This window comes from Typopeltis vanoorti, chromosome 18 (assembly GCF_054136105.1).
Source record: "Typopeltis vanoorti isolate ZY-2024b chromosome 18, IOZ_Tvanoo_1.0, whole genome shotgun sequence".
In the NCBI taxonomy this organism is placed as follows: domain Eukaryota; kingdom Metazoa; phylum Arthropoda; class Arachnida; order Uropygi; family Thelyphonidae; genus Typopeltis; species Typopeltis vanoorti.
In genome coordinates this window covers 42,439,754-42,456,758 of record NC_143566.1, presented here as the reverse complement: position 1 = coordinate 42,456,758, position 17,005 = coordinate 42,439,754, and the positions used below count along the sequence as shown (strand labels likewise).

The 17,005-nt window shown below is 35.7% G+C and overlaps 1 protein-coding gene across 10 annotated transcripts in view; it reads left to right on the top strand.

Moving 5' to 3' along the window:
- The window catches only part of LOC150096616 (ranBP-type and C3HC4-type zinc finger-containing protein 1-like), a 333,124-nt gene that overhangs the window by 215,018 nt on the left and 101,101 nt on the right, over positions 1–17,005 (top strand). For all 10 annotated transcript variants that reach the window (XR_016549851.1, XM_090408566.1, XM_090408567.1 and 7 more), the window contains 2 exons: positions 364–507; positions 3,479–3,560. Coding sequence is in view for 9 of the 10 variants with exons in the window: in XM_090408566.1 (XP_090264692.1) it covers positions 364–507; positions 3,479–3,559 (225 nt within the window). In the remaining variant the exon portion in view is untranslated. The remainder of the gene's footprint in view (positions 1–363; positions 508–3,478; positions 3,561–17,005) is intronic.

Here is a 17,005-nt window from a genome sequence, read left to right as displayed (position 1 = left end):
TATAGTAGTATAAAGTAGTATAGATAAAAGAGTTCTAGTGTGAATTTTAGTTCAAGAATTTTGGCCGACTTGGAGAGAAAGAAAAAAGGTATGAAAGAATTTCCCACTCTCTCCTTCTCTGAGTTGGAGATTCATTTTTTAAAACATGGGATTTTTTAAAATCATGAAAGTAATAATTTTTTTAATTTAAAAAAATTATTTTCTAGAATGTAATTCAATTTTTTTTTCTATAGTGTTTTTTTCTTATTACATCATGGAATTTTGGAAATGTAATCCTATTTTTATTCCACATTATGAAAAGTTAGAATGATATGCTGTGTACTATACATATGTTTTTCTTTTTTCTTTCTTTGTTTTTTTAAGAATATGGTAAAAAATGGACAAGCAATGCATTGCCCTTCCTGTGAGGTGATTGTAATGAAAAAATGGGGATGTGACTGGCTTAAATGCTCAGTTTGCCAAACAGAAATCTGCTGGATAACAAAAGGTCTGCGTTGGGGACCTAAGGTAAATGTAATAATTTATATTTTATATGCTTTTTTTTTATATGGAATTGTGGAATAAATTACAAATATGCAAAAACATATTCATTTTTTTTTTTTTTTTTAAATGTGAATGCTACCAACAAGAGGCCATTAGTTTATACTACATTAGTATTATAGAATGTGCTTAGGACTAAATAGTCCACAAATTCTTCTCTAAAGATAACCTGGAACTTTTCAGCTACTTCAGTCCTCCAATAAAGTTAAGTAGGGATTTCATACCAGGTGATGAAATTCATCTACCATCTAAAGACATTCACAAAATAATCTATGCCCGTGGTGGGTTTGGAATCCATAGCATATTGGTTGGAAAGTGGATGCATTAGCCACCCAGACTGCCATGTGAGTTTATAAAACGACATTTTTTTCATCATCATCAATTTCCTGATATGTACTTCCAAGGGGTATTCATATCATTTACTTCCAAGGGGTATTCATAAACTTAATCATGTAGCGCTGTCATACTATGACATCGCTACATGATTAAGTTTATATTATTATTAATCTCCTATCAACAATTTTCCTCCAAATCAGTCTATTACTCGTGGCACTCCAATATTGTTCATAAGTAACATTTTGTGCTTCTAAAGAACAATTCTAACTGAATTGATCCACCTAGACTTGGTCTTCGTCTGGGTCTCTTTCCTGCCATCTTGGCATCAAACACCTGTTTTGCTAACCATTCCTCACCTGTTCTATTTAAGTGGCCATACCAGCTTAGATTAGTTCTGCTGACACATTCTTGGATGCTAATAATGTCAAATTCCTTTCTAATATCTTCATTTTTAATATGACTCTCTGCCATTGATGCCATCAGTTCACTCCAATAATTTTTCTCAGAATCCTCATATATATGGTCTCTAGTCTTTAATCAAGTGCTTTATTTCTGACCACACAACTCTCAGATCCATAATTTAAAACTTGTTTGAACACTCTTTTGTATACTGCAAGTTTGGTGTTTTAGCTAATTTCTCTTATTCCTTATAATTTTTATTCAGCTAGCTAGCTACCCACCATACCAGCTTTGCTTATTCTGTTATCTATTTTCAGATTTAACTTGCCTAGATAGCTGAAATATTTTACTTGTTTTATAGGATCCCCATTCAGAATGCAGCTGAAGTTTTCTATGCTCCTGCCTGTTTTCATAGTTTTGGTTTTTTATTGTTGATTTTCATGCCAAATTTGTTACCGCAATTATTCAATTTAGTTAGAAAATTCTGGACATTTGCACTGATGTGGTTACGAGTACAACATCATCTGCATAAAGCAAAGAGCTTTGTTTGAATACCCCTTTCCTTTATAATATGATCCATATAGATGATGAATAGGAGTGGAGATAATGTGTATCCTTGTCTTATCTCTGATATTACATGAAACCATCTTCCTGTATTTCCTTCTACAAGGGTGTGTCGGAAAAGTTCTCAGTATCGACCATACATGGCAACAATATCGGCAAGATTTTTTTTTTCCAAGTTGGTACATCTGTCATAAGCATCCATGTGAAATTGCAACTCATTCTATCAAGTAGTTTGTTTTATACAGCTGTCTGAAACAAAAGTGTTGTCTGTATTCCTTGAAATAGATAAAATTGAGTATCGTGTGGTTATAAAATTCTTTGTAAGAGAAGGTTTAATGTCAAAAGAAATTCATTCAAAGTTCATAAAAGTTTATGAGTATTCTTCTCATTCGTTTTCGACAATTAAGAAATGGGCTGTCATGTTTAAACTTGGCCATTCCAGCCTTGAAGATGATCCACGTGAAGGATGTCCAAAAAGTGTAACAACACCAAAAATCATTGATTAAATGCACGATATGGTATTGGATGACTGACGAGTCAAAGTGCATGAAATTGCTGAGACTATAGTCATTTCAAAAGAACATGTAGGATATATTTTGCATGAAGAATTGCAAATGAAAAAGCTTTGCACAAGATGGGTGACGCGCTTGCTCACAGCAGATCAAAACAGTGCTTGGAACATTTTAACAAGAATAAAACTGATTTTGTGCGTTGATTTTTTACTATGGATGAAACTTGGATTCTCCATTACACACCAGAATCCAAACAGCAGTCAAAACAGTGGACAGAAGCCAGTTGTTCAGTGCCAAAGAAGACAAAGTTTGTTCCATCAGCAGGAAAGGTCATGGCATCAGTGTTTTGGAATGCTAAAGTTTGTTTATTAATTATCCTGAAAAGGGTAAAATAATAACTGCAGAATATTATTCTGATCTTTTAACCAGACTATACGAAAACATTTGTGAGAAAAGACCTGGTTTGCAGAAGAAAAAAATCATTTTTCATCAGGAACAGTGCACCTGCCCACAAAGGTGTTTTGGCAATGGGAAAATTAAGGGATCTGCACTATGAATTGTTGGAACATCCACCCCCTATTCCCCAGATTTGGCTCGCTCTGACTTCTATCTCTTCCCAAAACTAAAACTGTTCCTCACTGGTCAGCATTTTTCTTCAAATCAAGAGGTGAAACGCAGCTATAGAGGAGTATTTTGCAGATCATACTGAGAACCACTACAGGGATGGGATAACAGAGCTGGAACATCACTGGAATAAATGTGTTAGTCTTAAGGGAGATTATGTTAAAAAATAAAAATAATTTTGAAATTATAAATTTGTTTTTTCATTGTTAGGCCACGAACTTTTCAGACCACCCTCATAATTGTCTAGATTTATAGCTGTAAAATATACTGTGATGAATGGTTGTAAATGCCATTACCTAACATTTTCAGTTTTTGTTAATTTTTTCAGGCTGTCTGAAAATTATTAGCAGATGATTTTTCAAACATTTTTAGATTATAAAACTTTGGAGTATAAAATTTGCTATATAAAAATAATTCTGCCTATATTATTATTAAAATGCTTGATTTATTTAACCTCTTTGAAATTAATAAGCCTCATAACATTATCTATATGAAATTTTCAGGGTTCTGGAGATATCAGTGCTGGATGTAGGTGTGGAGTAAATGGTATTCGGTGTCATCCACAGTGTAATTATTGTCATTAAGGTAATTATTTTTATTTTTATATTTTTGGAAACTCTGTAATATTGTATTTACATTTTGATATTTTAAAAGTTCTCTTTTTTTTTTTATACACATATATGCTAGGCTTCATCTTGTCATGTGATTGAGACATATAAATTGGTGAAGGGTTGTTATCAGATGAATGTGGAAATTTTTCGTAAAGTAGAGAGAGAGGGGCAAGGTTAGAACTAGAGGCCATCCCTGGAAGCTGAATAAGGAGGGCATGAGCAGGGGAATGAGAATCAGGTACTTTGCATATAGAGTGACTGGTGACAGGAATGCATTACCAGAAAGAAGTGTGGTGAGTGCAGAAACTGTGAATGGTTTAAGGCATGGTTCGATGATCTTTTTTGCATGAGAGAATATAGACGTCCTCAAATGACTCCTCTGACTCCATGTAGGTCAGATATTATTATTATTATTATTATTATTATTATTACATGACACCTCCAGGGAGTCCAAAGACTCATCGAGGAAGGACACCTGCTCTACAGCTCTGTCTCCACTAACTACAACAAACTGCAGTTACACCAACGCCATCTATCGCCCACCACCACTACTAGCATTTTCACAGACATCCATGCCCACAGTGAGATTCGAACCCACAGCCTTTTGGCTGGAGAGTGGATACGCTAACCACTCGACCAGCCAGGCTGGCTAATGATAATAATAATAATGTGTAATGTGTATCCTGTGAACTAATAGTGTAAATGGCATAATTAATAATAGAATAAGAAATCCAAAGTATAAAAAAAACTGAAAGTTGAGTCTTATAGAGTACTTGAATTAAAAATCATATTTTGTCATAGGCAGTAAAAAAATATATATAATCAACAGTAGCAATATCTGAATATATACTAAGGATTAAGAGGATAAATAAGGTAGCAGTAAAATGTATGAATGGCAAAATTAAGCAAGTGTCTTTAAAAAATGCTATGGAGGTGGCATTAAGTGGGAAGTTATAACTAGATCTAACTCTCCTAATACAAATAACTTGCTGCAATTGAGTAACTGATATAATTCTTTCTTCAGTGACAACTTTCATCTCCCATTCCATTCCAAAATCCTTTCCTATCTATTCTAACTTTAATAGTTCAAGTAAAACAATCAACATATCACATGTGTCTTCAAACAAAACTCTTAGCCTCCATCAAATTTTGCAATGACTGTAAAACAAATTCAAAAAATCTATGTCCGACTTGTAAAAAGACCAAATAAGTATAACTTTGAAAAGACCAAAATCCAAACTCATCTCATCTACAGTGGTGTAACTTTTGTTCATTTTATGCTTCCATTTTCTCACATGTAGATTGTAGCACTATAGGAACAACTAAATGCAAAGTTGAAATCCTAGCATAATTCTTCTATTTATTTACGATCAGGATACATCACTGCCTACTATACCAAAAAATAGTAAACTGCATGCCTTCTCTGAGTTCTTTAGTCAGAAAGAGCTAATAAGTTTTGTACAGCTTACATAATGTGTACTTCTGTTCCAGGCATTTTGTGCTCCAAAACTAATACCATCCTATAGCATTACTATTTTCTTTCATTCTCAGCTGCGCTACAGCAAGGGAACAAACCTGTATTCAGCCATTTCTATTTGCCAGAGCTTAGCATATCTACTTTCCAATGATCCATGCCATGTTTTGAAGTTCTATTCCTGCCATGGCAAGGATGTTTGTGATTGTCTTTAGGAGGGAGATGAATTTCATCATGTGGTGTGAGACTATCCTATTTATTGGAGGACTGAAATGACTGAAAGAAAGTTCCATATTTGGTCTCTAAAGCAGGTTTCAGGACCAGGTAAAAAAATAAAATAAATTAAAACACTAAATATAAATGAATAAAAATAATATAAATTCCCTAGCCAAAGTCAAGTTCCTTCCTAATATCCTCATTTTTAATATGATTTTGTCATTGATGCTATCCATTCACTTCTCTAATCTTTTTCAGAACTCTCATATTTGTGGTCTCCAGTCTTTGATCAAGTGTTTTATTTGTGACTCAGTATCTGTAACTTTAAACCTGTTTGAATACTGTCTTGTATACAGCTTGTTTAGTGTTTTGACCCATATAAATTTATTCAGTTAATTTCCTACCACACCAGCTTTGCTAATTCTCTGGTCTACTTTCATATTTAATATGCCGTCTTTGTTAAAAATTGTGCCTAAATAGCTGAAATGTTTTACTTGTACTATAGGTTCTCCATTCCAGATTCATTTGATATTTTCAATGTTTCTGCCTATATTCATAGTCTATCTTTTTAATACTGATTTTCATACCAAATTTATTACAGTAGTTATTCAATTCTTTGTTTGATTAACTGTAAGAGTGGTATGCTTAATTTTGCAATTTTCATAAGTTTAATATTTGTTTTCTTGTATGCTGTATTGTGTATCATGGTGCTGGTGTGCAGAACAATTATGGATGATTTTACCGTGCATGATTATGTTCATTGAAATGTGTGCAAAATGTATGTTCTATGCAGAGTGAGACATTTGTAAGTGTAAGACAGCAGTGAGCTGGAAGACAAAATGCATCGTAATGTTTATTTATTTATTTATTCGTATGGCATGAATATCAAAACATGCAGTACAATACACTGTCAGTTTAATAACATATAAAATTAAAAGTCAAAGTCATTTTAAAAACCAATAAAATTAAAAGATTACATCAATATTGGTCAGATAGTTCATAGCTTTGGGTGTAGCACTTAAAAAGTCCAATTTGTCTCCTGAAAAACAAATAAACAGTAAACATCCTTCTGTAAAGTGACATCTGCCATGTGATTATTAAGGTGAAAGCTTGATACTTCTGTTTTGTCTGTATTGAGCTGGAGCCTCCATTTTTTATAATATTCATCTATAGTTTTCAGATCTTTTGTAAATACGTCTTCAGCCTGACTCATGTTTTTGTGTCGAATGGCAATTACAGTGTCATCAGCATAACAGAACTTGTGTGAGATGGTAGCAGGCGTGTGCAGTCCGTTTACATGGGACAATACTAAGAAATTTGTATATAAGACCTTCACGCCATACTGTATCATAGGCTGCTGTTAGGTCCAAGAAGCCAGCTGATGCTTTTTCTTGCTTCTGAAATCCAGCTTCTATGTATGATGTTAAAGTGAGTACTTGATCACAGCAATCACGTTTTTCTCTAAAACTAGCTTGCTTAATCGGGACATGCTGCATAATTGCATGGTAATGTGATTTGCATAGTTAGTGTTACAAGTGGCATGAGTGATTGTACAAATGATGTGATGGAAAATAAAGTGAATGACCAGATGGCAATGAAAATGATAGCACACATATGTAGAATTCTCCACGGAATAAATTGTGAGATTCTCATGCTTTCCCTCTTCAGAGTATGAAGAAGGAAAGCCTGAGAATAAAGAGTAAATTTTGTATGGTGATTCATTGATAAGAGAATGGCTTGAGGAGAGTATAATGAAATTGTGTTTTCCTGGTGCTAAGATAAAGGATATCAGTGTTGCTGTAAGGATGAAGAGAGATACGGTGAAAGAGGTGTTTATTTTGGCTGGTGCAAATGATTTAGCAGGGTGTCAAGTGTAATGTGTGAGAAGACATGAGATAATTGCTATTGCATAAAAAAGAGAAGAGTTAGAAAGTAAATGTTGTGAGTCTGTTGCCATGGTATGATAGAAGTGAGCTGAGATGAAGAGCTATGATTGTGAATGAGTCAGTGCACAGATTGTGCAGGAGGAATGATGTGGTGTTTGTGGATGTTTGGAGTGAGTTTGATGGAAGGAAGGATTTATGTAAGGTGGATGGCTTACATTTCAATGGATTTGGTGTCAGGAGTCTTGAGAGTGCTGATCAGTGAGAGCTTGGAAGTGCAGAATCAGGGAAACTAGAATGTTTGAGTTGGGGGGATTCAGGCAATGTAGAAGTTGGCAAGTTGAAGAGTGATCACATGATGCTAAATATAGCACCCAAAGTTCTTAACTTTAGCAGGCTAAGCAACACAAGGTATAAGGGAGGTTGTGGGATGAAGAGAGTATTGCAGTTTATGTATACTACTGCTGGAAGTATTTGAAATAAGGGTGAGAAGTTTTTGACATTAGTTAGCTCAACTTGGCCAAAAGTTATAGACATTAGTGAGACTTGGTTGACCCAGGATGATATGATTCAAGGGATATGGTTTCTTCAAAGAGGACAAAAGGAACAGGATGGGGAAGGGGGGGGGATTTTGCTTATGGCAGCAGAGGAATTGAAGCCAAAAAAAAGAGAAGTACATCAAGGGAGCAGGAATTCAAAGGATAGCTCATTTGAGGATACCTGTTGTGAGATAAAGGATAACAGAGCAAAATATGTAATTGGTTGCTGCTGTAATATGTGGAACTACAAGGCTGGTGATTATGAAAAGCTTAGGAGACAATTGGGAGCTATAGCATGGAAAGAGGAGTTGAGTGGGAAGAAGACAGATGCTGCATGGACATTGATCAAGAGCTATTTAACAGCAACCATGTCTGAGTGTTTTCCAAGGGTGAAAAGGCTAAACAGGGTAGAAGTAAAATGAATGAATGAAGAGATTAAGCATGAAATCTGGAGGAAGAAGGCACTGTGGTGGCAACACAAAATGCATGTTGGTAATGATCAGATGCATGAATAGTACATAGAGTAGGTAAGGAAGGTGACTCAGTTAGTGAAGACAGCAAAAGTGCAGCATGAGAAGAAATTAACTAATCTAGCTAAGAAAAATCCTAGTGAGTTCTTTCGATATGACACTAGTAGATGAATAACCAGTGCAGTTTATCAGAATGATTCGTCCTCATGAAGGCAACATCATCAGAAGCTGGAAGAAGGTATGGTGGAGGAGAGACTGTTGGTGAATGAACAGGAAGTATATGAGAAATTAAGTAAACTTGATGTTAATAAGGCACTAGGACTTGACAGTATATTGCCACGTGTCTTGAGGGAATGCCCTATGGAATTAATGGCACATTTGACCCATCTGTTTAACATAAGTCTTGCAACAAGATGAGTCCCAAAGGAATGGAAGATGGAAAAAATTGTTCCACTTCAAAAAGGGGAGGTGGGATAAGACGGAGACTACAAATCATAGGCCAATCTGTATGTCTACGGTTGTTGTTAAGCTGTTAGAGAAGTTGGTGAGGACTAGGATTCAGAAGTGGAGTTGATGATAGCAGTATTCTTTATGATGGTCAGCAAGGGTTTGTTAGGGGAAGGTTGTGTTTCAGCAATCTGCATACATATTACAACAAGGTGACAAATTCACTCAATAAAGGTGATGTGAGTGTCTGGTGGTGTACTTGGATTTTTCATAGGCCTTTGATAGATTGCCATATGACAAGCTAGAAACTAAATTGAAATGGGTGGGATTAGATAACAGACCATTTAGTTGGATAGCTGATTGGCTGTCAGACAAGTATCAGCTGATTGTATGTGGAGGAGTGGTATCCCAAAAGAAAAAGTACTACACAGATCTGTTTTGGGACCATTATTGTTTAACTTGTAAGTTAGTAACATTGGGACCAGCTTAACTGGAAATGTGTAGCTGATTGCCAATGATGAAAAGTTAGGAAGAGCTATGAGAATTAGAAATGTTGTGGCCTTGTAGGAGGATCTGAATAGACTATTTTAGTGAGTAAATGAGTGGAACTATCAGTTTAATGTTGCAAAGTGCACGGTCTTGAAATTAGGTATGCAAGGTTGGGATGCATAGTACATGGAAAAATTTTGAAGGAGGTGGAGGAGATGAGAGATCTAAGAACTATGGTGAACTGAGACTTGAAGTTTAGGGGTCACATTGCTAAAACCTCTAAGAATATCTCAATGAATTATAGCAATATCGAGGAGGATATTGACATGCAGAAGCAGAGAGGTTATGGTTCCCTTGTATAAGGCTTTGATCAAGCCACAAATGGACCTGTGCACAGATTTGGTTGCCTGGTTTTCATGGGGATGTATTAGAGAGGGTTCAGGGAAGGTTTGCTAAATTAGTATGCCAGATATGAGGAGAGATTGAGGAAATGCAACTTACAAAGACTTGTGAATAGAAGAAGAAGGGATATGATTGAAACCTTTAAATTGGTGAGGGATTGTTACGAGATTAATGTGAACAAAATTTTTCATAGAGTAGAGGGAGGCAAGGATAGAACTAGAGGCCATTCCATGGAAACTGTATAAGGAGGATGTGAGTGGGAGAATGAAAAGCAGGTTCTTTGCATGGAGAGTGATTGGTGACAGAAATGCATTGCCTGAAAGTGTGAAAGTGCAGAAACTGTGAATGGGTTCAAGGCACAGTTCGATGATCTTTTTGCATTAGACAATATAGACCTCCTGCGATGAGTCCTTTAACTCCATGGAGGTCAGATGTTAATTATAATAATAATCCAGGGAGAATGTAGATGACGTGCATTGGCAAATTAGCATGATGAGTGCTGGTCGAGTAATTATTATGGGGGATTTCAACTATGGAGACATGGATTAAGAGGGGAGAGGAGTGGTCACTGGCAGGGAAGGAAATGGGATTTATACAGCTGCTGAGAGATAATTACCTGAGGCTTGATAGTGCTGATAATTACATTGAGAGTGTTGAATCTAATATATCCTCATCACTGTGAAAACTAGGTGACCAAATCTGCACACAATAATCCATATGACACCTGGTCAAGGCCTTATATGATGGAACCATAACCTTATTTCTGCATGTTAAAGGTTCTTCTTATCATTTCCATAATCTGATGTGATGACTTCACAACTTGTGCAGCTTGACCCCCTGAACTTCAAGTACTTGTTCACTATCACTCTTAGCTCTCTTGACTCCTCAACCGCCTAAAATTTCCTTACCAAATGCATAAATCTTACACTCAGTAGGGTAATTTCTTCTGTAATTCAAACATTCAGTTTTATTTCCATTTTTATAGATGTGTATTATGAGCTCTAATTCAATTATCCAGAATTCAACCCCTTCACCAGGCCCTCTGAATTATGTAGTATAATCACTGTAAAACGTTTATACCTCTATGTTTGAGCATTTCTGATGGAATATCATCTACTCCAGCTGCCTTTTACATTTCAGGTTTTAGACAGATTTTTTTGCCTCAAGTATTGTTATGTAATCCTGTTTGCATTTCTCTTGAATATTTGCTGCTACTGTCCTGTTTCATTTAACAGTCTTTCAAAGTTATGACTCTAAACATATAGAATATATTTATTTTTATTGTCACCTTTATCATCTCCAATTATTTATAATTGCACTTTTCCCCCATCATTTCTAAGCTTTTTCAATAGCCTGCAGAATATTTGGTTACCTTCCTGATATTTATCTTGTATATTCTTACAGAAGTCTGGCCATGATTTTCACTAGTTTCACACACTGCTTTGTTTTCTTACATTTTTCTTTGTATTTTCTCAGAGCACGTGCTGACTTACCTGCCAGGAACTTTCAATATGCCTTCTTCTTTTCCTTGCCCACCTGTTTAACTTCCTGAGTCTACCATGGAGTTCTTATTTTTCTGCCCTCACATTCAACTTCACTACATGCCTCTCTGGCTGAATCAATCAGTGCTTCAGGATCTGCCAATGAAACTCCATGGTTTAGTTTTTGTTTTCAAATGCTCTCATTTTTTCTTGAATAATATTTGTATGTGTGAGTCTACAGTTCCTGAAAACTGCTCAACTTTGATTCTTCTTAAAACTTTCTTTTCAATATTATATTCAATTTTAGCCTGCTCAAAACTAAGTGGTGATCTCTTCCTATTTTAAATCCTCTGAATACTCTTGTATCCTGAACCAGTGTGAAGATATCATTATCAACAGTGACATAGTCTTTGCTTTTTTTTTCTTGTATACTCTCTCCATGTAAATTTGTGTCATCTTTATGTTCAAACATGGCACTTATAATGACTAGTCCATGTTCTAAATAGAAATGATGATGATTTATGGTTTTAATGGTGTGCAAGGACAGCAAAGGTCATACTGCACCATATCAGAAGTTATAGCAGTACACAAGGTAGGACAATCACAAACATCCATGACTGCAGTGGGATTCAAACCCATCACCTTTTCGTTGGAGAGCAGGTAAGCTAACCACTTGGCCAACCAGGCTGGCTCTGAATAGAAAAACAACATGTAGTTTATTATTAGCCGTATTCTCTTCTCCAAATTTTCTCAAAACTGACAACCAAAAGGAGTGTAGTAAGTGCATATGCATTTTGAGAAATGCACCTAAGAAGAACATCACTTAAAAAAATGCATGAGGAACATATTTCCAGCTTGTTAGCTAAGTCAATAGTATCTCTGCTTTCTAACCTGTAATTTGTGAACTTGAATGCCATTGTGACACCGATTCATGTTTTAAGGTGGTACATGATTTGCATAATCTGGGTGAGATCACCAGCCTGCTCATCTGTTACCTGAACTGGCTTCAATAAAGTACCATGTATGGTTATGAGATCTGTGTTCCACATAATCTAACCATTAGTCCAACCTTCAGTACTTGTAATACTGATCAGCATTCTTTCATGAGTGAGAATGCTCTAAGAAAATAACATATACAGAGAGAGAGAAATAGCAATAATGCATTCAGTTATGAAAGAGGAAGAATAATGTGAACAGCACTTCAAACCAAGAAAAATCCTAGGGAATGCTTTTGATATGCAGCCAAGTAGGAGTAAAAAATTTTATAGGAGAATGGTATTAGAATAATTCTTGCCTTATTAAATTAAATTATTTCTGAATAACATGACAACTGAGTTGGGTAAAGGGAATGGCTATACCATGCTACTGCTAAATTTTGCAAAGACATTTGGAATACTGCATGGAACTCTATTAATTAAATTAGAGAAAACGGGGATGAATATGAAGCTGATTATTATTATTATTATTCAGGTCTCCATGGAGTCAAAAGACTCATCATGGGAGGTCCTTCCTAAGAACATAAAGTCTGTCAAGACTCATCGAGGAGAGGTCCCCCCCCCCCAAGAAACACAAAGTCTATCATACCACTCCTTAAACTCATTGACCATTCTCGCTCTCACCACTCCGTCAGGCAATGCATTCCACGGTTCAACCACCCTCCACGCAAAGAAACCACTCCTCACCCTCTTGCTCACAGTTTCGTTTCGTAACTTCCAGGGATGGCCTCTTGTCATCACTCCTTCCCGCTGAATATGACAGAGGAAAACTCAAGAGAAACCCTTTCACTGGAAAGACCTAGATTCGAATTCCCCCCCCCCCTGTGATGCAAGGAACCTTTATTAGGGCTTTTTAAATTAAAGGTGAGTTAGCCAGTCTCATATGGAGGTGAAGGGTTTTCTCCCTAAAACCTAGGTTTTTCATCCTCAAAATAGGCAAGCCATCCTGTGAACACACATTATCTGTAGACATAAAATATTTAGAAGGCAGCAGAGAAATGGCAAGCCAATTGCATTAAATTGCCTAAAATGCTAATTAGACTCAACCTGTCTGAGGATGATTAAAAACTCAAGAGAATGCATCCTTTCTTTTAGAAGATCTGCTTCAATAAATATGCCTGAAAGACAAATTTAAAGTTATCAGCAATACTTTTCTGAAAAATGGCTACAGCCAAAACACTATTAACAAAATTCTCTACAAGACCTCAATAAAAAATAAAGATAAACCAGACTACAATAAAATTATAACCATTCCATACATTAAAGGGACATCAGATAAAATAAACAGAATACTACAAAAATACAACCTCAAAGCCACCTTTTATATACCTCCTGCAAAGTTAAAAAGCTTACTCAACTCATCCAAACACCCATTCCTTCCACTGGCCCACCCCAGAGTATACCGTATTTATTGCACCTGTAATATACCATATATAGGGCAAACAGGACGCACAATTCCTATCAATCAAAAGGAACACAAACAACACATTAAATATAATAACTATGGTGAAGCTGGCCTTTCTGATCATGCCCTGAACACTCTACATAGAATTGACTGGATAAGCACCAGTTGTTTACATAACACCAAAACATAGTATGAATGCAAATTTAAGGAAGCCTGTGAGATTCTTATCAACCCCCCCAATCTGAACAATAATGATGGCCTAAAAATCCCAAGCATATGGAAGGCACATATTCTACCCATGGAACCTTTCTCTCCAAGAGTTAACTATAAACAGGACTGTAGATAATCTAGAATCCTAAATCGAAAATAACAATTGTAATGATAAAAATAGGATATCATTGATACTGAAAGAAGACTATCTATAAGAAAGAATGTTTTTCTCGTGTTATCTTAAATAGAATTTAGCTTTGATGTAGTTTCTAAATAATTAAGTTGTAAAAAAAAAAAAAAAAATACTAATAATTTTCCTCACTAGAGGTCATTCCAGTAGAGTAACTCTGATCAAATCATTGTTTCTTTAGCTTATTGTGTGTAATGTAACTCAGCTTGTACTTGTATATTTGTATATACTCCAGATGATGATCTTAATATGAAGATCGAAATGTTGGGAAATTAAAATAGTTATTTATAACATGGTTGTAAAGTCCATAATTTCTAAAATGAATCAAGAGAATGCAGGAGATCAATGCTATGCCAAAGGTACACCATGGATGAGTCCTATGATGTTTAATTTGTACAGCAATGAGGCTGGAGTTTTATGGGTTACAAAGTTTAGTTGATAGACAGAAAAGAGGAGATATGATAGAAACATATAAGTTACTAAACTAGTTTTTTAGAGTAGCTGCTTTCGAATGATTTCAATACATGACAGGAGACAACAAGCATCACCTATAGAAATTATCTAAGAGTGGTTAACAATGCATGAGGGAAATAAAAGTAGAAATGATAAGTATTGTGTGAATAATGGTTAGTAGGGTCTCCTGTAATAAGTCTTTAGACTCCATATGGGTTCCCATAATAATATATATTTTTTTTATGGAAATGTTTTCCAGGTAACCTCTGTGGAGGATATAGTTGAATTATTTAATGAGCATTTCATTGAAGGATATATGAGGGTTGTTTAAAAAGTTTGGTAAAAAATAAGTTAAACACATTTTTTTGGAAAAAAATCACCTTTATTTCTCAACATAGTCTCCATCGAGGTCTACACATTTGTTCAACGAATTTCCAATTTTTTCATTCCATCTAAAAAGTAGGATTTGTCAAATTGTGCAAAATAGTCATTGACAGCCTTGATGATATCCTTGTTCGAAGAAAATTTTTTCCCACCGAGCCAAATTTTTAAGTTTGTGAACGAGAAGAAGTCACATGGGACCAAGTCCAGAGAATACAGTGGATATGGAACCAATTCGAACCTTAATTCATGCAATTTTGCCATTGCTATGGCCGATGTGTGGGATGGTTTTCATCAAGACAATACCATGCATTGTCTTGATGAAAGAGCACTTTTTTGTGCACCAATCTTGGCCGCTTTTGATTCAATTCTTCTTTTAAATCATCCAACAATGACACATAATAGGCTCCTGTCTTACCCTTTTCCAAATAGTCTATCATGATAATTCCTTGGGAATCCCAAAAAAAAACAGTGGCCATCACCTTCCCAGCTGACAAAACGGTCTTCGCTTTTTTTCAGTGCTCTTTAACCTGGCATTGTCCACTGTTTTGACTGCTGCTTGGACTCAGGTGTGTAGTAGTGGATCCAGGTTTCATCTACAGTCACTAATCAATTCAAAGAATCCTGCAAATTGTAATTAAACATCGCCAAACACTGCGTTGAAATGTCTTTTTGCATGCGTTTTTGATCGACACTCAACAAGGGCAGCACCCATCGCGCACACAGCCTTTTCATGTGCAGTCATGAAACTCATCAAATCATCTCAACTGAATGGGTGTATAATATCCTGCATTTCATGCAGGATATTATACACCCATTCAGTTGAGATGCCTACAATCTCAGCAATCTCGTGCACTTTCACTCGGCAGTCTTCCTTAACAGTACCATGGAATATGTCAATCATTTCTTTCATAGTGACCTCAGTCGGGCATCTGGAGCATGCTTCATCTTTGATGGACTTACGACCATGTTTAAACTCATTTATCCAAAAATAAACAGTCTTTAATGTAGGTGCACAGTCCCCATGAACTGCATTTAACCCAGCTTTGATCTGCATTGCCATCCACTTCTGCAAATAAAAGTGTTTTATAACTGCATGAAACTCATTTTTCTCCATTTTTATGAAAAACATGAACACGGCCATTTTAAATGTTTGTGAAATGAGAACTAAGCATTACATTGGCTAAAATTTTGCCAGGAGTCATGAAAAAGATGATACATGCTGACACTGGTATGAATGAATGGATTGTGTTGCCATCTATTGGAAATTTACCAAACTTTTCAAACAATCCTTGTAATGTTGCCAAAAATGATTGCATACAAATCCTGACATAATGGGAGAAGAGGAGTTGGAAATGAGTGAACTGGTAGGTATAGAGTCAAAATTCAGTTGATAGCTGTGGATTGATTGGGTTGGTTAACAGATTAATGAGTTGGATTATGGAAGAGCATTAACTCAAAAAGTAAAGCATTATATCACGATGGTTCATTTTACAGCCATTATTATTTAAGTTATATTAATAATATTTGGAGAAGTTTAAATGAAGATATATAGTTGTGCAGATAATGCAAAGTTGAGGAGCACTATGAGAAGTGAAGTGAATGTTGTGGCTCTATGGGAGGAGTTGAATAGACTGGCTGGCTAGCTGTGAAAAGTATGCTATGTAAAATTAAAGAAATTAAGAGTTTCAATGTACAAAGTTTTGATCAAGCTATATATAGACTACTATGCAATTATCTGATTACCTGATGTTCAAGGAGATAAAGAGATTTGTGAAAGGGCCCAAAGAAAAAATGAGTTGATATGAATTTGTAAAAGGTTGCTAGATTAATGCAGAAGAAATGTTACATAGAGTAAAAGAAAATTTATTGGTGTATTAGCATCTAAAGCTATAATGCACCATGTCCAAGATTAAAATATAACAAGTAACTAATGTAAATAGTATAATATTAAACAAAAATTGTATATAAAATTTTTATCTCATCTCATCTTCCTTTTACCCTCTTTTACCTTGCAGTGTCAAGGGTTTATTAATCATCGGACCTAAACCATTCACAGGATAAGGTGGTCAGCCCTATGCCCCGGTGTATCCTATGTCCATAGTGATGTTGAGTTCTCAAGGCCGGTTTGCCTGCTTTGCCAGATGAAAAACCCTAATGTCCATGCCCAAGACCAGCTAACTTGGCTATGGCTGAGAAAGATCTTTAAGCTCCTCACGTCAGCGACAGGATACTCCTTTCCGAGGCATATGGTTGCGAGGCGCAAAGCCACTCAGCTAACCATGCAGACATAACATTTTTATAAGATGTGTAAAGGATGAAATTAATATGCTAGTGCTGGAATAAACTTCAAGTATTTTTAAATGCAGTTATGTAAATTAATT